General features: G+C 40.8%; 1 protein-coding gene across 2 annotated transcripts; it reads left to right on the plus strand.

Annotated features, from left to right (window-relative positions):
• The first annotated feature begins 35 nt into the window (after nt 1–35).
• CEP95 (centrosomal protein 95) lies at nt 36–17,868 on the plus strand. 2 transcript variants are annotated; one of them, XM_075178003.1, is made up of 21 exons: nt 36–362; nt 4,639–4,767; nt 5,350–5,457; nt 7,113–7,226; nt 9,534–9,639; nt 9,862–9,968; nt 10,626–10,754; nt 10,904–11,104; nt 12,308–12,375; nt 12,616–12,818; nt 12,958–13,096; nt 13,180–13,297; nt 13,534–13,718; nt 14,172–14,264; nt 15,288–15,423; nt 15,509–15,678; nt 15,947–16,021; nt 16,453–16,605; nt 16,842–16,988; nt 17,075–17,146; nt 17,233–17,868. In XM_075178003.1, exons 1-21 carry the CDS (start codon nt 344–346, stop codon nt 17,407–17,409), a joined length of 2,649 nt encoding a protein of 882 aa, XP_075034104.1. In that variant the 5' UTR covers nt 36–343; the 3' UTR covers nt 17,410–17,868. The 2 variants fall into 2 exon arrangements, with proteins under 2 accessions (XP_075034104.1, XP_075034105.1); XM_075178004.1 differs by having other exon boundaries at nt 10,907–11,104.
• The last annotated feature ends 4,408 nt before the right edge of the window (nt 17,869–22,276 follow it).

The raw sequence follows: 22,276 nt of genomic DNA on the forward strand, positions 1-22,276 counted from the left end.
CGTCACGCCAGGACTATATTGCGGCGGAGGTATACAATGACTGAGCGGTAACGTCTAACGATTTTTACTCTCGGTAACCGGGATACATTTTAATCTAAGGACAGAGCCGGAGCCCCGTCACTAAGTCCCGAGCCCAGCGCCGTTAGCGTAGAGCTGAAATATACCCGCTTAGCCGAAGAGATGTGACGTCATATCCGGAAGCAACAGCCATGTTAGAGCCCACCAATCACAGAGCACTGGTGGTTTAAATACCCTGAACTGCTGGGTGGCAGAGGGGCAACTAGAGGCTGATACCCCCCTGGGTCTGGGGGCAGTAGCAGGACTCATTATACCCAAGGGCACGATGGGCACACAGGAGACAGGTCAGTGTCTGGGTTCACCCCATTATTTACCCCATTTGCCCTACACCAGGGGCAGGAACAGCATCATAGATCAGTAATACCCTGCAGGCAGGCCAGTGTGACCTGGTCATGTCTGGGGGCTGCTGTTATAAAACACTTATTATTGGGCAGCAATAACTGCAGCCTCCAGGTGAAAATGGACCAATAATTTATATTAACATTGGCAGCCAAATCTCCTGATGCCATGGGCAGAGTTATAGCCCAGAGCTGGCACATAGAGGAGTACAGCGGAGCCTGGGTGCTTCATACCACCCCAGCACCTATGTGTTTGGCTGCTTATATATTGTGTCTGCTTTGTCACTGTCTGTGGCTGGTAGATCTGAGACACATTAATCATCTGATGTTCTCATTTCTGAATGATTAAGTACTCTTCGCTGTGTGTTACCATACTCTGGACATCTTGTTGTTAATGTGTGTAAACATAAAATTTAGAGTCCTAAATTACTCCCGACACCATGGATGGTGTAGACATTACATTTTTATTGTATGTGGTGCTGGAATAATTTAGGTCTTTTTAACTTCTTAAATACAATAATATAAGTTCAGATATTTTTTTTTTGTGTGTTGTTGTGTGGTCGGAATCCTGCACATATATGTATGTAAAAAATACCAGGGATTGAGTTACAATTGACATCTTGAAGATTAATTGTCCTAAAATGACTTGTTAAAATCGGGCCACTCCAGAATGTTAAATTTTGCTATAAATTCATTAAAATATTTATTTTATTATTAACCATTAAAAAAAATGTAAGTCTACCTGGTTCTTGATAATTAACAAAATAAAAGCACAAACAAAAAAATATTGTGTGATGTGATTACAAAGTGTAATAAATGTGAATTACACGTGCAGAATGTTCTGCAGTAGCTTTGCCACAATATTTATTTATATTAATAAACGTTTTAATTTGTTTCATTGGTGTTTTTGCTTGTTTCATAAATCAATATTTATTCAACTGCTATACCATGAGTTACTAATGATAATGTCTGTTTCTCATGCTATCCTAACAGACAGATTGTCAGGATAACTGATATTCACAAACTCTACATGAATGACTTGTTCAGGGATATCATTTATGCATGCAGTAGAATATTCTATATGGATAGTTATTGTAGCCGATCAGTCTATTTATATCAGCTTAACTGTGTTGCATAATTATCAGTTATCATTATAGTATAATGATTGTAAATAATAAACTGTTTTTCTGGGGGGAGGGGGGAGGGGGGGGGGGTTACAGCTAATCTACTGCAACATTGGGTGCTTTATAAAGATTACTTTCTTCACTTTTATTATAACCAATTTGTGTCCCTTAGTAGATTTGCATCCCTTAGTATTTTCATTGATGTCCCTTATCCAGGTATTAACATATTGTCATTGATACAATGATAACAATGGGCCTGATTCATTAAGGTTCTTAACTTGAGAAACTTCTTATTTAAGTCTCCTGGACAACAGGGCCGTCTCTTCCATTGGGCACAATGGGCAGGTGCCTGGGGGCCCGTCCGAGGCAGCTCTGTAAAAAAAAAAAATCCTGAAAAAAAAAAAAAAAAATGAAAATACTTACCTTGCGGTGATCCGGCTCCCTCCCTGGTCTCCTCTTCCGTGCTGTGCTCGCAGTGAATGCTGGGCGTGATGTCATGCCCAGCATTCACTGCAACCACAGCGCAGAAGAGACTCAGTGGCGCGGTTAAAAGGAGAAGGGGAGCGGACTTAAGGTAAGTTACGGGGCCTGTGTGTGTATATATATATATATATATATATATATATATATATATATATATATATATTCACTTTATTTTTTTTACATATATTTTTTTTTTTACACACACTATTATAAATTTTATATATATATATATATATATATATATATATATATATATATATATTATATAATTTTTTTTTTTGGGGCCCAAAAAGTAGTTAAGGTGGCCCTGCTGGACAAAACCATGTTACAATGCAAGGGGTGCAAATTAGTATTCTGTTTTGCACATAAGTTAAATACTGACTGTTTTTTCATGTAGCACACAAATACTTGATAGCTTATTTGTACACTGACATTTAAAGTTGATATTTGTGTGCTACATGAAAAAACAATCAGTATTTACCTTACGGCAAAACAGAATACTAGTTTGCACCCCTTGCATTGTAACATGGTTTTGTCCAGGAGACTGAAATAAGAAGTTTCTCAAGTTAAGATCCTTAATTAATGAAGCCCAATGTCACCAAATAGAAGTATCAAAGCATCTTATATATAGTATTGTTAATCTTATCCAATGATCTTATATTAAATCTACTTGGATGCCTGGTATTCTGAGGGTTAAATCAATCAAATTGATTGTAGAAATAAGTGGAGATTGATAGTCAGTATGTCTACCTAATCCTATTATACGTCTGAGTTCTATCGCGTTAGTCTAGAAGACTTGGATTAGGAAGGTAGTAATATGGTTGCAGTTGGCAGAGTATTTAAAATATGTACCAAACAAATATGTATCGCACCGAGTAAGCCCACTAAAACAGTGACATGTTATTTCATCATCAATTCCATTTAATAATATTGTATAATTATCTAGTCACTCAATGTCACTGGAGGAGGTGCACCTTCACATATAATACAGTATAATATTAAAGAGAGGAAAAGAGTATGTGTAATAGGGCACTCAAGGGGCTGGATCGAAGTTTAAAAAAAATTAACATTTTATTGATAATTCTTTAAAAGAAATTCTTTATAAAAAATCAACATTGTTAGCGAAATAGTAAAACTTATATGAAAATGAAAAAAACAAAATAATATACTTCTTAAAAGTAGCAGGTAAACTGCTAGACTGTGCTGCTGATTGTGTAATTCTTACAGGTAATAAACTTTCCTTAATATATAGTTCCTCAATTATTTCTGCCCAGTCATAAAAGTGATAATTCCCTCCATTGAGAGTATATCCCATTATACTGTGATAATAGGTGTACCGTTAAGAAAAGTACCTTTGGACATTTGTCAAAAATCACTTATTGGTCTGTGATAATATATATTGTATTCATATGATTATGGTGCCTAGATAAATGGACCTTATGTTTATATAGCAGTCCAATTATAGAATTAGTATCTTATAATTAGATGTTCATGCTGCTACAACCTATTTTTGCTGGTTTAAGTATCGTATGTTATAACTTTTGTGAACAGGAGCTCCCCAGGGAGGTCTCTCAAATATTTCTGTGAGCCGCTAAGCCCTATAATACATTGGTGCCTCCTGGGGTAATTCCTATAGCACATAACAAAAGCATCATATAAGTGACCAGACGCTATAACAAGCAGATATTTGAAACAGTCACTAGCTAAATGAGTGACCAAGTTCCCCTAACCGAAAACGGCATTAGATTATCAGGTTGATTAAAATAATAAAGCGGTAAGTAGATTGAGCAGAATAAGTTATTTAAATTGTGGGAGAACAGTGTGCACAAACGCTGACACGCGTTTCGCTAATGTGCTTAATCAATGGCAATTGTTATCACAGACCAATAAGTGATTTTTCTTAGTATCTTTATGACAAATGTCCAAAGGTACCTATTATCACAGTATAATGGGATATATTCTCAATGGAGGGAATTATCACTATTATGACTGGGCAGAGATAATTGAGGAGCTATATATTAAGGAAAGTTGATTACCTGTAAGAATTATACAATCAGCGGCACAGTCTAGCAGTTTACCTGCTACTTTTAACAGTATACTATTATTGTTTTTTTCATTTTCATATATAAGTTTTTTACTATTTCGCTAATAAATGTTGATTTTCTATAAAGAATTTCTTTTAAAGAATTATCAATAAAGTGTTAATTTTTTTTAAACTTTGAAATAGCCCCTTGAGTGCCCTATTACACCTACTCTCTTTAATATTATATTTAAAATATGTGGCAGATCGATGATCGCCGATGCGTGTTTCGCTTAGTATGCTTTTTCAAATCCAATGCCTCTCTCTTTGCAGGATAGATATGGTAGCGCCCAAAGGTGGGTTGAGTCGGTTGTTGACTTTGGTAGGTTAAAAATACAGTCTATGCTGGACTACATGATTGGTGGGTGACATAGACACAGAGCTATATGTACCTCATTATAAATAAGTTTCAGCAATTGTCATTTTTATATTCTGCTGATTGTAAGGTATTTAAAGAAATCATGTCCTGCCTCTTGCTTGTTTGTTCGTCACCTTTAAAGTGACATCTTATACTCTTGTCTGTTTTTATGTGTAGACTGGGTGACTGTCGCCAACAACTTGCTGAACAAATGCCATATTAACCTACATGTCAGAGACTTGAAGCACTGTGACGCCCGTGTCTTTGTTACACTGTATGAGAATATTTTAGGGGAAAAAGTGCCTGGTAAGTAATCATCATCATTTATTTATATAGCGCCACTAATTCCGCAGCGCTGTACAGAGAACTCTCTCACATCAGTCCCTGCCCCATTGGAGCTTACAGTCTAAATTCCCTAATATACATACACAGACAGAGAGAGATATTGGGCTCAATTTTTGATAGCAGCCAATTAACCTACTAGTATATTTTTGGAGTGTGGGAGGAAACCGGAGCACCCGGAGGAAACCCACGCAAACACGGGGAGAACCTACAAACTCCACATAGATAAGGCCAAGGTCGGGAAATGAACTCGTGACCCCAGTGCTGTAAGGCAGAAGTGCTAACCACTAAGCCACCGTGCTGCCATAGTAATGGCTCATTGATATAACATGGTAGGGTGACATGTGACATTAAATAGCTCAGATGCATGGTTTGCTATGTTCCAAGACTGGTCCAGAACTGGGTTTGTTACTGCATAGTTTGATGTGTCTGTAAACAGGACCAGAGACGTCCCGTGGAAAGAACGGTGGTCTTGTTGGTGGCACGTCTGTGTGACGGAACAGAGCAGACTAGCCTGGTAGTAATACAGATGTATGCTTTCCACAGATTTTATTGCCGACTCCTGCAGTCCAGAAGATGACGTCCACAACGTCCAGTCTGTGATTGACTCGCTAGCCCTGGACTATCTGCAAGTTAGTCTCTCTCATATAACAGGTAATTACTGGTGATCAGGTATGTCATCTCCTGGCCAATAGGTCTTTAGGAAATTCAAACAATGACACAAACTTTTTTTATTATAGTATAATGTTTCTTTTTATTCTGTTTACTGTTATTATTCAGTAAATATTGATTAATCATGAACAGAATTTTTCGCCATATATTCATTCCCCTTTGTACTTTATTTATGGATTGGGGCTGTCGTGCTTTTGATTTGCTAGTAAAATGGCTGTTAGCCTTAGATATCAATAGAATGTGGTAACCCAAGTTTATTTAGTTCTTAACGTAATAGAAATTTTTTTCGACTTTTGTATCAAGGAATAGCTTTTATATGGGTCATATTTTGGACAAGAGAGTGTACATTAAAACAAACAAAAAAAACCTATGTTTGTGTTTTTTTTGTTTGTTTTTTATTGTGAGATCATCACTGTTCTGCTGACCCATGTGATTATGTCAAAGTTATTTCTGTTCCAGCGTTGGGATATCCAATTTTGTATAAAACCCTGGTATTCTTCCTCCTTATTCACCATGCAGCAAGTGGAAGGGGGTACCCACCACCTCTCCTGTTGCCTAAATGTGGGAGCTTGCAGCTCAGGGGAAGGAATTTTGTTGATCCTTCTCTTAAAATAAATAAACCATCAATAGAGTTCCTCTTTTTCGCTCTATGGGACAGGCATGCACAGACACCCTCCTCCTCCACTCTATTTTCTACATGAGAGAGGGCAAAGTTATCCAAAAGTAGGTTCCCCTTTTAAAATGGCACTGTCATTTCTGAGATAAAGGCCAATACATTGTGTTTTGTTTTTTTTCCTCTTTTAATGCATGAAGTCCAGTCACTGCTCGCTTGTCCCGAAAGAGTGCATGAAATGTCCCTGTGCGCTACATGCAAATGTCTGCTGTAGACTCCTGCTCAATCCGGGTGGCTCTCCTCTACGTAACGGCTCTTCTGTCTCACAAGTACAGACGCTGACGTAGGAAGCCACCACTTAGTGAGCTGGTATTTGTATACAGCGTGCTCAGGCATAATTATTAACATTTATTTATATAGTATCAGCATTTTTTTTAGCGCATTTACAATTGAAGTCTTCCAGGTAGAATGAGGCGCAGGACCTTCATCTCAGAAATGACAGGTGCTCTTGAAGTGATGGCAGTGGTTTCTATACCTGCCTCTTAGATGGCACTTGATTAACCTTTGTAGTAAAACTTTATGATAAATAAAACCAGAATTTCCAATAAACAAAATTGTTTGGAAGCAAAGTAAATTGCAGCGTATTGTTCATTTACAAATGAAATGTGATTTGCGTATAATGTTTAACATAACTTTCAGCGACTTATAAAACTTTATGTAGTAATTCACAGATGTGTCCTTACCCTGTCCCAGAGGATTATTATATGCAAAGTATTGTGCCAAGTACTGAAAGTTTGGGTGTGTGAATGTGTGGTGCACTATACAAGCTTGCCCTGTCTTGTATAAATATCATAAAGCATTATTTACGGATGCTTGCTGGTAAGCTTAGGACCACAAAAATACCTGCGGGTAATATGTTTCCAGTTGGATATTGATGGCCCTCTAGAGGTCCGTACACCCAAAACTGGAATTTTTAGCATATTGAATGCAGTATACATAATAATCCACTTTGATCTTTCTGCAGGGGAGAACATTGTCCAAGGGGACCCAGAGTCTATCAGAAATCTTCTGGAGATATATGATGGATTGTTGGAATATCTGACAGAACAGATCAGCGAAGCTTCTTCTCAGAACGGAGGTGAGTCGCAGACTTGGATTAAATACTCAGCATTGCTTTATCCCAACAGGTTTTTGGATTGGAGTGAGTACACTGGGCACTCTCTCCCATTCACCCCGCATCACAAGAGCTATCAATAAACGTATTATTATTATTCGTCTTGATAGGGTGCCACAAAGTTCCATTGTGATGGTACAAAAAGGTAGACCTAGTTCACATAAAACACAAAGGTTCACAAAAATGGACACGGCAGAAGTAGAACTGATAAGCATGGGTAACGAATAGAAGTAGTAAAACAAGATTGATAACTTAAATCAAGTCATATTACAAAGGGAAACTACAAGGGTAGCTGAAGGTGACAAGCGAGGGGTAGGAATGAAGTCAGTACGGGGGAAATCACTACTCATTAGAACTTACGATCTAAAGGAAACTATATAATTACTGTGGCTGGGACCCACTTTCCCTTCCCACATGTGAAATGTTTAACAGTGTCTCAAGGTGCACCACAGTGATAGATAGACATCTATCTATCTATCACACATAGTGTATTAACTAATTATATGTAGTGCGGCACTGTCTTTTGGTGGTGCAGTGGGGTGAGGGCTAGTGACCCCAGAAGGGACAGCGTTTTGCTGCAACAATTCCAGTCTCCTAAACAGGGTGCAGAGGACACCATGCAAGTTCTGCTTACCAAGAAGGCGCGCTGTCTACTGGGAGTCCCAGAGCAAATCAGCTCAGAATTCTGTAGCTGGCGGCACAGCAGCATATGGCCAAATTAGGCTGGAAAGTGGAGCTAGAACCCAGGCACAAGCCCTTTGAAGTCATTCTGATCTCCAAAAGCCCAAATTCCATTGTGGCAGGACCTATCCCTGCTGTGACCAACATATTAAAGCGCAGTGTCTCCCGTGTTAAGCCCAACATGTACACTACCTGTTGCACTCTATTCCTGATCCAAAGTATGCGGTATGTAGGATTTAGCCAGTGTAACCAACAAAGATTCTGCATCAGATGTACTAACTGGAAGCGTAAGCAATGTCTGGTGAATAAACCTCCTACAATGGGGTATACCACTTTGGTGCATTGAGCACACAGTTGGTGAGTGTTTGCTTTGGCCATGCAGTGATACCAAGTTCCTGAATGCAAAGGATTCCCCATAAAACATGGTGGTGCAGAATGGCAGAGTAAGGCTATTCTGTCACAATTACTATTGCAGAAACAACAGTTAAAATACACAGTGGTAACAAGATGTTTATTGAAATATTACAACAAGCACAGAGTCATTAAGGGATTTATTTGAACAGAAATATCTTTTCACCAGGTAGTTACCAAAACACCAATGACTGACTTGCATATGAAAATTGTCCTTGTCTTCAGCCTTCAGCTGATGCTAGTAGTAAACAGAAAAATAAATGTCTTTTATTTAGGCATTGGGAGCCCCTGTACAAGCCATGTGGCTCCACATTGGTGCCTGTAGTGGGATGGTTTTCAGATTGTGTTTCCCCATTCTCATGCTTTTCTTCCCATAACCTCAAATATCAAGGCATTGAGGCCATCGGATACCTCTTCCTCCCCTTTCCCTGGGGATTAAAGGTCACAGCTCCTACGCAATGAAGTGTAGAAATTCCAGTCCCAGTAGTCTGAATTTCCCACCCAGTCACACTGATTGCGCATTTATCTCAATAGTGCCACTGGTTAAGGACTTGCATTCTAATACAGGATAACCTGGGATATCCAAGAGAGTGGATCCCCACCTAAGGGGAAATTGGGAGGTTGTTAACAAATGACAAACCTCATTTAAGAAATTGGGATGTCATAAAATGTGATCACGGGAAATAATGGCAATTGTCTTACCAAGCACAATTTCCGGTCCTAAAAAGAAGCTCGCACAAAAAAAAAAAATACCAGGACCTGTAGGGTCTTCTCTGCTGTCAAATTCTGTCTCTACTAAATAGACTGATGTTTTGTAGTGAACAGTGGTCCTTAAATTTGGAGCAGTTCTTTAGCTATTAGAAAATGGGAGCTGCCATTAGTAAAAATTGCTCTCGGACTTCAGAAATTGTGTCCAGGGTGAAATTCATACGTTCCCCTGGTGCAGTTTTCCACGCAGCTACACATGTACATGTCCTTGTATTTAAATATCTATTCGGATCAAGCATTTTGTTAATATTCAAATGGCACCGTGGGTTCTGGTGAATCAAGTTTTTAGATTTTTTTTGTTATTTGATCACGTTTTGTGAAAGTTATTGTGTAGTGAGATGATGTAGTTTTCTTGTGAAGCAAGAACACACAACTCTGAGCGGCTTGTTCTTATGCATTTCATTTGTTCAGATGATATTGACAATTTTAAAGAAGTTAATCTGCGGGGTCAGCACGAGGAAATTCCCAAGGAGCGTAAGGACATATTGCCCACCCTGAAGGAGCCTTCATCTGCAGGGTAAGACTTTATACCTGGTTATTCCAGACACGCTTTCTCCAGTTTTGTTGGGAAGAAATAGATTTCTCTCTTAACATTCAGTAGTAATCCCATTATGCTGGCTTTGAAGCTCTGCCGTTGTTCTTTGGCTAATTGCAGCGGCTTTATTTTCCTTTTGTATTGTTTCGCAACCCTCTCGCCTCCACTAGATGTTGATGGAAAGTCACAATGTGTTCTTTGCAGGTCTCTCTCTTTGGACCACATCGCACCTTCTTGGGAAGTGGACGGATCAGAATCCACGGCTGAACTCATTCGGCTTGGAGACACCGCGCACACCTTTACACTGAGAGGTGAATGTAATACAGAAGTATTCATAAAAGTGTGGGTGTAACAATCATTGTATAAATGGTGATGTTTATTGTCAATAAACATCGCCCTTTTTACAATGATTGTTGCATCCACACCTTTATGAATGCACATATCTCATGCGCCCAAAAACCTATGTATATTTTTGTCCCACAATTATCTCTGGAGGGTGGGGACTCCCCTCTACCACTATATAGGCTCTATCACGTGGCTGCACGAACATCAACAAGGAAGCGCAGCTTCACCCATCTGCAGTATCTACCTTAATGTGATACAGATGCTGTCTACAGCCAGGGAAAATATACTATTTTATTTAATGTCTGATTTTCATTTCTAGCTGTGCAGAATGACTTGTTGGACACAGCAACTGTTAATTAAACAAATGTCCAAGGCATATATTTGCTTTCATTTTTTTACCCTGCACTAGGTAAATGACGGAACAAATTGGTTATTGGATACAGCACCTCTTCTGTACGTTACCTGTGCACCAGTTTTCAGAAATACCCTCCAAATATATTCACTGTAATGTGCTCTGGTAGTCATACAGTTACAAGATAGATTATGTGTGTGTGTATATATATATATATATTTGTGTGTGTATGTATGAGAACCGGTGTCTATATTTTACTATGTGATTACAGGCTCTGATTTAGAAAGATTAAGGCAGAAGGAACAGAGGTCGCTCCCCTTGCAGGCTGCCAAGTTAGGTGATGTCCCCCGATCATCTATATCTGCTCCTCATGTGTCTACCCACAAAGAAGCCATCCACAGTGAGTAACCTACTGTAGGCAAGTAGGGGGCTGCAGCTTTATTAGTAATTGAATGTATGTGCCCTTCAATTGGGTTAGTTTGTAAGTTGTTAATTTTTTGCACTGTTCAGTTTTCTCCTCTCTCACTGGTGTTGATCTTGTGTCTCCAGTAGGCCAGGCCAGACCGCGGACCCAGGAGGAACCTCCATCAGCCATCCCTTTAAATCGACCGTACCAACCCCATGACAGCAGACCTCTCGCCATTAGCCGGGATGTCCAGGTGTCTATAAGCAGCGACAGTCTGGTGAGAAGTACGGATCCTCCCCCTAATGCAGATGGCGTTCCAGACATGACCAGTTCTGCAAGTCACGGTAAATTATTCTCTGCGCTGTCAGTAAAAATAGTATAAACCATGTCTGATATAAGCAATCAGTGCAGATTGACAATAATACGTCTTATCTCATCCTGTCCAATTAATAAAATTCCCTGCCACTGAAAGTTGGTATCAGTCTATTGTGAGCTCTACAGAAATGTCTTTACTTGTCAGCAGGTTGACCATTTTTGAGTAATGTAAGACATATTTCTCTTATTGAAAGCCACTTGGGAATTACTTTTAAATTGCAATTATATCAAAATGAATTTTTTTTTTTTTTTTGTTAAGAGTAGAATGCACATGTAGGTAGGATGTACTGTTCAGTCTAGCCCTGACCTTTCACTGCAGCCCTGTATATAAATATTGTCAGGGAATATTTAATCTTTGTACTTATGTTAAAAAGAGCTAACATCGCATCCTGATTTACAATAAAAAGCTCACAGAGCAAAGCAAAGAATGTCGGTTATTTAAACTGAAACTTCCAGTGGTGTCACGGTTGGTTTGGGTGCACCTATCTGTGCATAGCCTATTGGTTACTTAGGAGACTTTACGCCTGCACCCAGACTAGGTTCTGCACAGGAGCGAGATGATGCAAGCCAGCGAAAATCCACTCTCAAGGTTCTGTAAATCTGTCGGCAAATTGAATACTGGACAAACTGAGTGCAGAACAGACTTTGACTATTTCAGGCATATTTAGGGCAATACACTATATATAATAGGTTTACTTGCATCTTAGTGAGATTTTTGCTGCCTTCCGGATTAACAGAATGGGGACTTGGTCATCCTTTACCTAGCCCTATAGTCATTGGGTTGATGTGTGGATCTGTAGATTACAACCTCTTGCAAAAAGAGTTCCTGCTATTATCCAAACCATTCTGCCTACTTCCTTTTCTGTGTGTTATAAATGAGCTAATCATAATGATGGACAACTGCGGAACTGCTAAGTGCCAGATAACTGTAATCGTATTACTAGCGATGTAGTTTCAGTTTAACAACCTATAATCTAGAAGTAGTTTGACATGTTGCGCTGTAGTGTCGGGGACAGGCTTTGTTGGCCCATTGATGACTTCACACTGAAGCTGTGACTATGGCTAATGTCGTGAACCTTTTCATTGTTACAGCAAAGACATTTAACTAAAGATCAGATAAATCACTCATTAATCCTGTGTGACCAAGATGTACTGCTTTACTTTCCTTCCAGAGTCAAAGCAATTGAAATCTCTGACAAGCAGGAGCCTGAAGGAGATGGCCCATAGTACAGCTGCAGAGGTGAGATTCTATACACAGCCAGCTTCCGAGGGATTAAATGGTACTCTGACTGATTGCACTGTGTGGTTGATTACCCCTCTAGAGCTAATGATGGGAATTCTGCATACCCCATAGTAGCAACAGTGCTCCCTAAGTTGCTGTTACTTTGAGGGGAGGAGTTCTCCTATGGTGTTCGTGGAATGTGTAAAATTGATCTTCCAATTTAATATGTATTCTGTGGCTATTGCTGTTTATTTTTAGGTTCCTTCCTTACATGTGGGACAAAAGAAAGTTGCATTCCGCACTCAGCCTGATATTCGGTTAATGACCCTGCAAAGCACACTGGGAGAGCGCGGTGACTGGACTTTGGCCAGTGAGGAAGGAAGCCGCGCAGAATCCAGCTCCCCACCTCGGCAACTGACAGATGAACACTCCACTCTGGGGTCCGAGTTTTCCTTAATAAAGTGAGTAGCAAAGATCACAGGAACAATGCAGCAGCACACTCTATGCTACCTGTTGCATACATTTCCCTTTAGGTTACTTCTATACACTGAATCTGTCCTGATAAGTAATGTATTGCCTCCTCCTGCCCCCCCCCCCCAGCTCCAGGACTTCAGAGCCACTTCCCCTGTCCCTAGTGGAGGAGCCACTCTCTGTTCAAAGAGCTAGGAACAAATTATCAGAACTTGAACTACAGGAAATGTCCAAGAAACTGTCTCGGCGGTTGGATGAGCTGGACCATGTGAGTCTAGTCCCATGTTGTGCGCACACCATGCCGGACTTCTGTTGTGTGGTCCTGTTTCTTACTCTGTGTTTGGTGGACAGATGCTGAAGAAGGCGGTGCAGGGGGAACAGACCGGGATCAGTGAAGCGAAAGAGGAAGACAAGCTCTCTCACCACAGCGACAGCATCATCGAGTTCCGCAGGAAGAAGCGGCTGCATGGTACGTTCAGTGGTGCAGGATTGTGCAAACGCAGATAACCTGAGACAAATGCTGAACAGGTGCAGTTCTAAGTATAACCAGCAGATGGTAGTGTAGAGCATCATGATGACTGCAGGTAATAACCTTCTAGAGGTAATTTAATATGAACTACAATGCTGAGACAATAGGAACTACTGGAGATGGGAACATAGCCTCCATTGGTGACTTGGTAATGCTAGTATCTTCTCCCTCTGCAGCTGCACAGCAGCCGAAGAAGACCCTGACCAGGCCACGTTCTCTGTCATCTTCCCCGTTGCCGCCCCCACACCCGTCGCTGTCTGCACAGTTTGAGGATGCTCTCTGTAAGGACGCCAGAGGGGAGATGGGAAAAATTAGGAGAGAAGTTCAGAAAGAACTGGATCTGCAGCGGTTAAAGTCTCAGGTAGGATCTGGGTCCACATCGCACTCTAAAACAGTCCTCTGCTTATAAAGAAATGCACCTTTCTGATACTCCAAGCTGAACCGTGCTTCCACCATCCTTAAAGGGAGTGTGGCATTAATCCTCATCATATCTATCTTCCCTAGTCCACTATGCTGTGTCTAAAATAGAACTGATACAGGACAAACAGCTGAAACGGCAAAGCTTAGCCTGTCAGTTATGCTAGCCATGACATCGCTGGTGCGCCTCGTGTGTGTGCACTACTTTTTGCAGAGAATTTGTTATCTAATGGACTACAAGTTTGTAAAAAGTACACAGTTCAGTAAGTTTAGCTCTATATATATTTTTTTTTTTAACTCTGTAATATAGATTTGTTTATCTGTTTGTTTGGTTTTTTTTGTGTGTTTTGTTTTAAATTGTGGTCTGAATTCTGCATTTGCCTCTCTCCCTCTGCAGATGCTAACAAATGCCTATGAGGAGGAATTGAAGGCCTTCGGGGAAACCGAGCGGCTCAAATTGTCAAAACTAAAGGAAAAGTTAAAGGAGAATGTTAGTAGCCAACGCTCTACGCCAACTTTGCCAGAAGTTTTTTGTTTCTGCATTGACCGTGGTATCTATACTGTGCCACATGGTTGAAGCTGCTTATCTCACTGTAATTATCAGTAACTGCAGTACATAGAAGGGAGATAGTAACAGTGACTGAAACAAGAGCAGGTACCAGATGAGGTTCTCTTACCCTGTTACACAACCCTCATTACTGTGTGCACGCTGTGTGAGCAGTAGAGGCCGGCTCAAGGTGTAAAACGAGGAAGGGGGAGAGGCAAGATACACTTTTATGTATTCATTTGTGGAACAGCTGTGCAAGATGTGAGCCCAGATTATGGATCCAAATGAGCATCTGATAACATGGAGAAGAAGTTGTCCTTTATGTATAGCAAGTACTGATTTGGGTCTAGTGTAGCTGGGGGTGGATATCTGGGTTACAATGACAAGAAGAGGGGATGGAAGGAAGAGAGTCACTAGTTAGTTCTGATCTCTCAGGCTAATAATGGGCTGTGCAAGATCAGAGCTACTGGGAGAGCAGGGTGGGTGAAGACAGAAACTGAACCATTTGGTGTAAAGCGGGAACATGGCTTGGGGGCAACAAGGAAGTGTGTAAAATGAAGCAGCAAATGAGAGATTCTAAACCCTGTGTGGTTACATGGGGAAATGCTTCTCGGGGGATCTGTTTTGCCTTCCACAAGTAGCATTTATAACGTTTAGTATTCTAGTACAGAAACTGGTGGTACCACTGCTGTGTGCAGGTGGAAATTGCTGAATTAAACCAGGATTTGTGGTGACGTTTTGCGTTGAAAAGCCACGGAGAGAAATATTTATTTGTGTGCAGTACCACTGACAGCCTGACCAAGTGGTGGTGCTATATACACCAGCTGTCTGTTGATAGTTGGTCTGTAACCTGTAATTGGAATGCTGTTTAGAGAAGACCAAATCTTGTATCTTACATCCTCAATTCTCTTTGAGATACAAGTTTTTTTTTCATGTTGGTTTTAATGTCTCTTCTGTTTCCTAAAGGAACAAGAGTTTAAAGAGAATATTTTTAAAAAGCCTCAGAAAAAATCTTATGAGAAGGTGTATTCTGGACAACAGACAAGGCAGCCCCCCAAACCAAAGCAATGGACCCCAAACTGCAATAAGCCCTCCGGACGGCGTAAGTCATGTTGCCTACAATGGCTGATATCCACGTGCAGGTTCTAGAGCTGTAATACAGAGCTTTGTGGTGTTTGTCTTTGTAGTGAAGATCAAGGAAAATGACTTGTTACCTCTTTTACTGGAAGAGTTCCCACATCTACAGATCTCGCCCCACACTCTAACCACAATGTGGAAGGGGCAGCTTGCACAGGTGGAGCAACTCGCCAGGGCTAGCCAGGATGACGAGCGGAGCGAGCGCAAGCTGCACAAAGAGGTAAAAGATCACCCTGCATCCCAGTGCCTGCTCTTACTGTAAGCGAGCCATTTAATGACTCCCATATCTTTGCTGACAGAGGATTCCTTCTAGCCATAGGTCCTAGAAGAAATGGCTTATCTCTGTGTTGGACATTAGCATTACATAAGAGGCGCTGCAGCTTTCCATGTTGACTTTTTTACAGGCTACACACCACCTCTGCCTCATTCAACAGGCAGTTGTTATCTCTTGAGACTCTCTATACTCTCTATCTATTGTTTGCGTGCAGGTGGAAGACGTTCACAAGAAACATGACCTCCTTGTAGATATCATCCGACGAGAGCAAGGGCACAACCAGCGCTTGGTGAGTATGAGCGAAACTGTTTCAGCATTAGACTGAAATGTAATTTCTGTGACCAGACTGTCTGCATACATATCTATGGATTTATTGTAGAAGTAATTCCAGATATTTTATTCTGTAAACGTGATAGCCAAGCTCCTGTGCATTGCTTCTGCAGCTACAAACTAAAACATCTACAGACTAAGGGGTATATTCACTAAACTGTGGGATTGAAAAGCGGAGATGTTGCCTATAGCAACCAATAAGATTCTAGCTGTCATTTATTTAGTACATTCTACATAATGACAGCTAGAATCTGATTGGTTTCTATAAGAAACATCTCCGCTTTTTCAAACCCGTAGTTTAGTAAATATACCCCTAGGTGTGAAAGGAGTTTATATTGGGACAGGTGTGTTTTTACTTTTCCTAATCTAAGGCTATGTTTTCCATTACAGAAAGACTTCAAGGAGCGCATTCGTCTGCAAAAGTCCGCTCATAATAAAATGAAAGAAAATCGACAACAGGTGGTGCGGGCAAAGCGATACTATGAAGATTACCATGTCCAACTCCGTGCCAAACTCATGAGAGCAAGAACCAGAGAGGAGAGGGTACGTACAGCACTCAAACACCCCCTCACACATAAGGCAGTCGGCATGTTAATTAGATTGTCCACCAGGGCCTGATTAAGGGTCATAGCTGCCCTAGGCTACTACACCAGTTGCTGATCAGCCTAATTGTTGATCAGGCCCTGTTGTCCACCAAAGCAAATATATATAACTCACCGCACGACTCTTATTAGGGTCTAGAGCATGCAGGGGTTGACTACTGTGATCTCTCACTCTAGATCGTTAAGAAGCTGTTTGAGGAAGGCCTAGCTATACAGAAGCAGAGACTGCGTGAGCTGCGCTCATACACTAAGGAGCAGCGGGAGGAGCAGACGAAGAGGCACAAAGATGAACTCGAGTCCATGGAAAATTATTACAAAGATCAGGTATGTCCAGTTTAAAGACAAGTTTCCAGACTACTTATGATGATTATTATTACATTACATGCTCACTTTCCTCCATATCCGCTTAGTTCTCAATGTTGGCGGAAGCCGTGACCCAGGAGAGGCAAGAAATTCATGCACGGGAGGAGGTGCAGTCTAAAGTAAGTGTCCCCCCAACCTTATCCTCTACAGCACTAAGTATTAGACTAAGTCTGTGATCTGTGCCTCATGCTCTGCCCATTTCCAGACTCTAAACAAGATGAAGAGAGAACTGCGGTCAAAAATGGAGAAGGAGATTCAGGAGCTGCAGGAGATGATCATAAAGACAGATGAAGATGCTTATTTCCGTGAGCTGGAGGCAGAGCGGCTGAAGAAGAGGCTTCAGATGGCCTCTTTCCAGTACAGCAAGAGCCACTGCCTGTAATGGGACAAAATGGCCTTAAAAGGGTGATGGCTAAGAACAAAAATTGGCTCCTGCTCCTCGACAAACCGAAGATCTAAACCTTTGCACTGACAGAGGCCTAAAACACTATGCGGAGTGTAACTGCTGCTGTGCTACACCAACCATTACTGTAAGAGTGTGTGTGATATAACCTTGTGTCTTGTAAGTGCTGCTCAGTCCAGAACATCAGAATGGAGCGCTGTTGTTTTTACGTCCGGCTGACTTTCATTTGATCAGAGTCTCCCTCACGATTAATTTTCATATGGCCAAACTCAGGAGTGCCTTAAATGATTTTCTTTTTTAAATCCCTATGATGCAAATGATGTTTGTATTAGAATGAAGTATGCTTATTAATTCACTTTATTTATTGGGGTTTTAACTTATTTTAATTTTTTTTTCTTTTTTAATCTAAAGTAAAAAAACAAAACAAAAACAAACAAAGCCTCTGTGTTCTATATCCGTTAAATTACAGAAATGATTGATAATGTATTTCAAGCTTATACAAAATCAGTTAGTGTTGTTGACAGGCAGAGTCCATGCTTCCTAGCAGTCATAGTTCTAAACTGTTAACCTGACGTTGTCTTTAGGTGAAGCGTAAAGTGCTTTGTGGGCTGTACTAATCTTCATCTTATTCCCAACAAGTGACGTTGCTGCTTTCTAATAAATGGATAGGCTACATTCTCATGAATAGTGTTCCATTCCCAGACAATTTTGCCAGCCGGGTGGCATTAAGGAGTAGCTGGGTGGGGCAGTTGAAATACTTTGCAATAATATTGAAAAATGTTGGAGGTTATTGCCCACATCTGGCAGGACTGGTCAGACTGGCCACCAGTCGACACACACAGCTGGCTTTAGTGCTCACATAGTGCAGCACGGTGGCTTAGTGGTTAGCACTTCTGCCTCTCAGCACAGGGGTCATGAGTTCAATTCCCGACCATGGCCTTATCTGTGTGGAGTTTGTATGTTCTCCCCGTGTTTGCGTGGGTTTCCTCCGGGTGCTCCGGTTTCCTCCCACACTCCAAAAACATACTGGTAGGTTAATTGACTGCTAACAAATTGACCCTAGTCTATCTGTGTGTGTGTGTGCGTTAGGGAATTTACACTGTAAGCCCCAATGGGGCAGGGACTGATGTGAGCGAGTTCTCTGTACAGCGCTACGGATTTAGTGGCGCTATATAAATAAATGGTGATGATGATGGTGCCTGTTTTAATAGAATAAACCATTGTTTCTCCTATTTTAATAGGACTCTGTTGGGTGCAAAGAGCAAGTGAAAACAGCCGGGAAATAGGTGCTGGGGAGAACACTGAGCGCAAAGTATATCTGCCTCAACCTTGTGTAGACAGACGCAGTCTGTTGTATTGAGGTTGAGATGCAGGTGCACTTTATTTGCCATAGCTGAAAAGGTGATGTGTGAGGAGAGCTCAATATGAAACCATTCTTCCATAAAAAAAAGAAAAAAAAATCTTCCTGAAAAGCTCTACATAGTATCCAAGTGGTATAAATTATTCATGGGTCAGGTGCTGGTAGTGGATTAAGTGTTTTTCCTTGAGCAGTTTTGTTGCTGGCCCTAAACACTACTTTTTCTCTTTTCCACCTGCTGTCAGAGGGGAAAGCTTACTTATAACACCCCTCTACGCAAAACATTAATAAAATTATTATTCCTTTTCTTCTAAAAACAAAAAAAACAATGCAGCTGGTATACTGTGGTGCACAAGAACAAAGGCCATTTTCTATTTCACCTACAAAGTATTGATCTCTTTGGAATGACAGACAACGGTGGTGAATATGTATCAATAAGGAAATTTTGGCTTCTACAGTATAAGCATTCTTCTGTACTAAAACTCTGGACACACCAATATGCTGCGTTCTATGTTTCAGTGGGAACAGCGGTCTTGCTAACAATGGCTCTGAGCCCTATCATGCCAGGCACTACACCTAGCTTGCAGTACCGACACATTCTGCGCTCAAGTGGTGACTGTTAGTGGCACACTAGATCACTGCCCTAAGGGCTAGAACAAAAAATGCATTTGCCCTTCCCTTTGCCAGGCCCAAAAAAACCTGTAAGAATATAAGCCAGCTCCTGGCCCTTCTCTGCGTCTTTTTGTGTCTCGCCAAGATAGACAGGTCAGCTAGAAAGAGGTTTGTTTGTTTTTTTTGTCTGTAGTGCAAGGCTTACCTGGCTTTCTTTTCAAACCACTGAGGTAGGGTGGGCAGCCTTGGAACAGTGTTGAGAATGTTTGATAATTGTGTGTTCGCAGGCTGGAAGTGGCGTTTTCTCATGCACGCTCCACAGGGTCAAAGCGCACCAGGAAGCGGCAGGACTGCTCCTTTCCAGCACTATTCCCCTGAACAGGGAAGTACTGCAGCCTTGTGTTGGTCAGTAGAATGGAGCCTTATCATAAAATGCTGAAGTATACGCATCTTAAGTTAGGGGTGTTTTACTATATGGATTGCTACTTAGTTGGCAATAGTGTTCCCTTTTCCAGCACTCTTGTAGAGCCTGGGGAAAGTAAAACAATAAAATAACACAAAGGATTTGTACAGCTTGTGATATTGGAATCTGAAGTTGTTTTGTGCTATTTGCAAAAGGTCTGCCAACTGACCAATTTAAAAAACTAATTGCGTGGATGAAAGAATCATTTGTAACTATATAAAAATTTGTAAACAATGGCAGGAGTTAAAAGAACCAGACCTATAACGAGCATAGATTGGGGCTATCTGTCGTCAATGTCAAAATGGGATTTTCCAGGGATATTGTAAAACTTTAAAAAAAAAAAAAAAGAAAAGAAAAATGTCCTGTGCATCAAGTAACTAAATATTTTTTTATTTTGTTTTAATAAAATGTGAAGGTGACAAAGCATCAACATAATAAGCAAATTGAAAATAAATAAATATATATATATACATACATACATATACATATACCCATTTGAAGATGATGAAGCTCAAAAGTGAAATTTAATTCAAAAAGTGCACATAGCTAAAGCTATTATTTGTACTAGATCTAGCATTCCACAAGAAGACGGTGGTCCAATAAGGGATCCTAGCAGAAAGCTGAAAGTTCATTGAAGAAAATTCATGTTTCATCTGGAACTATATTCTAGTCAAGAGTTGCTATAACTTCAGCAGGGCTTTAAGGATGTAGGGGGGCAGGGGGGGTGTGAAAAACTCAAGCCCGATATCCACAGAAAGGTAACCGGACAAAGTCTACTGAAAAGTGTTGAAATTATGCAAAAAGTGAGGTACCCCTGGACACGATTGTGTTTTTTTTTTTTCCTGTGAGAGCCAATGGCATTGACCTTGACACCTATAAACCTTCAGGATCCCTATGTTCATGTTCCTGTAGCAGTGCAGCACAGGAAGTGTCTCAGATTCTGCATAATGGGGCACCATTTTCAGTTTATCTGGCTGCTGATGCCCCAGAGAACTTTTACCAAACTATTTGTAACATTGGTGGCAAAGATAAGGCCCTATGTGGGAATGTCACAGGAAATAGGCGGAGAACAGCCCAGGTGATAAATTACTGCAGCAGCAACAATGTGTTATGAACAAGAAAAGGAGCCATCTTGTTCCATCACAGCATATGAAGATTTTTGGAGTTCAGATAGACAAGGTATCTCTGTCAGAAGAAACATGTGTAAACATCAATCTCTGGCAGGGCAGTTGCAGGTTCATGGTCGGACAACAATAACAAATTGATTTTATCTGCTGGGAATGTTTTCCTCAGCAATAGGAAAATTGTTCCATGGGCAATGTGGCACATGCGAGATCTCCAACTAGAACTCAAAGAAATGGAAATCGCAAAGATGTCATCATTGGATCACACAATAAAACTTTTAGAAACCAGAAAGATATTGATCAACTGGTGAAGAAACCCTAAAATAATAACAAGAGGAAGGTCATTGTCAGAACCGGAGCTGGTGATACAACAGACTCCAGTGCAACAGGATGTGGAGCACATCTGGAAAAAATAGCACAAGGTACATGGTCCCAGAAAGAAAGGAAGACGTTGCATATAAAAAAATTGGAAAGCAATCTTAACATTTCTAATAGCAAATCAAAGAAAAACCTCTAATAGTATAGTAAAGGCTGCCATGGAGTACTTCAAGGAAAAGGAATTAACAGTGAAATAATTCCATGGCAGCCATAACGAATGGAGCCTTAGTCAGCTGATCAGGAAAGTGTACAGAGCAACGCCACTATCCCCTAGTGTCTTTTTCTGTCTTAGCTGAGCAAGCAGTCTGTAAATAGTGTAATAGTCTGTTGTTTATTCTTTATTTGGGGCTTACATTTTTCCTGGTGGGAACCTGCAATGCACCTACAGGAACGCAGGCAAGGGTGGCGCTAGTTGCTACAATAGTGTAACAAAAGCAGGGCCTAGCGCCTGGGCCTTATTCTTGGGTGTGTGACATCACTTTCAGGTCAGAAGTTATAGGCCAGTCTGAGACCTAAAACAGCATTGGGCAACCTCGGAACTGCTTACTATTCCATGCACCCTTCAGCAGTCCTGTCTGCAGCACTCCATTCCAGGTAAGCACCTTACTTAGGGATGCTTTCTACATGTTTGTTTTTTTTCAGTACTATTTCAGAGCCTGTTGAAGGAAAATGAAGCATTTGTTAAAGCATGTGACAAACCTTTGAGAATTTGGAAGGGACTTTCTGTGCAGACTAAATTCCTCGGCCCAAAAGTCCCTACCGTTCAGCAACCGCAACAGTTTGCGGAATTAATTTCCAGACTGAGAAGGGCAATGAAAGGCGCTTATGTCAACATTAAGGATTGATATGGGTGTGAATGTCCTCGAACATATAATACAACCATCGGGATTCACAATAGGCCAGGTCCCCCCT

This window comes from Mixophyes fleayi, chromosome 6 (assembly GCF_038048845.1).
Source record: "Mixophyes fleayi isolate aMixFle1 chromosome 6, aMixFle1.hap1, whole genome shotgun sequence".
Taxonomy (NCBI): domain Eukaryota; kingdom Metazoa; phylum Chordata; class Amphibia; order Anura; family Limnodynastidae; genus Mixophyes; species Mixophyes fleayi.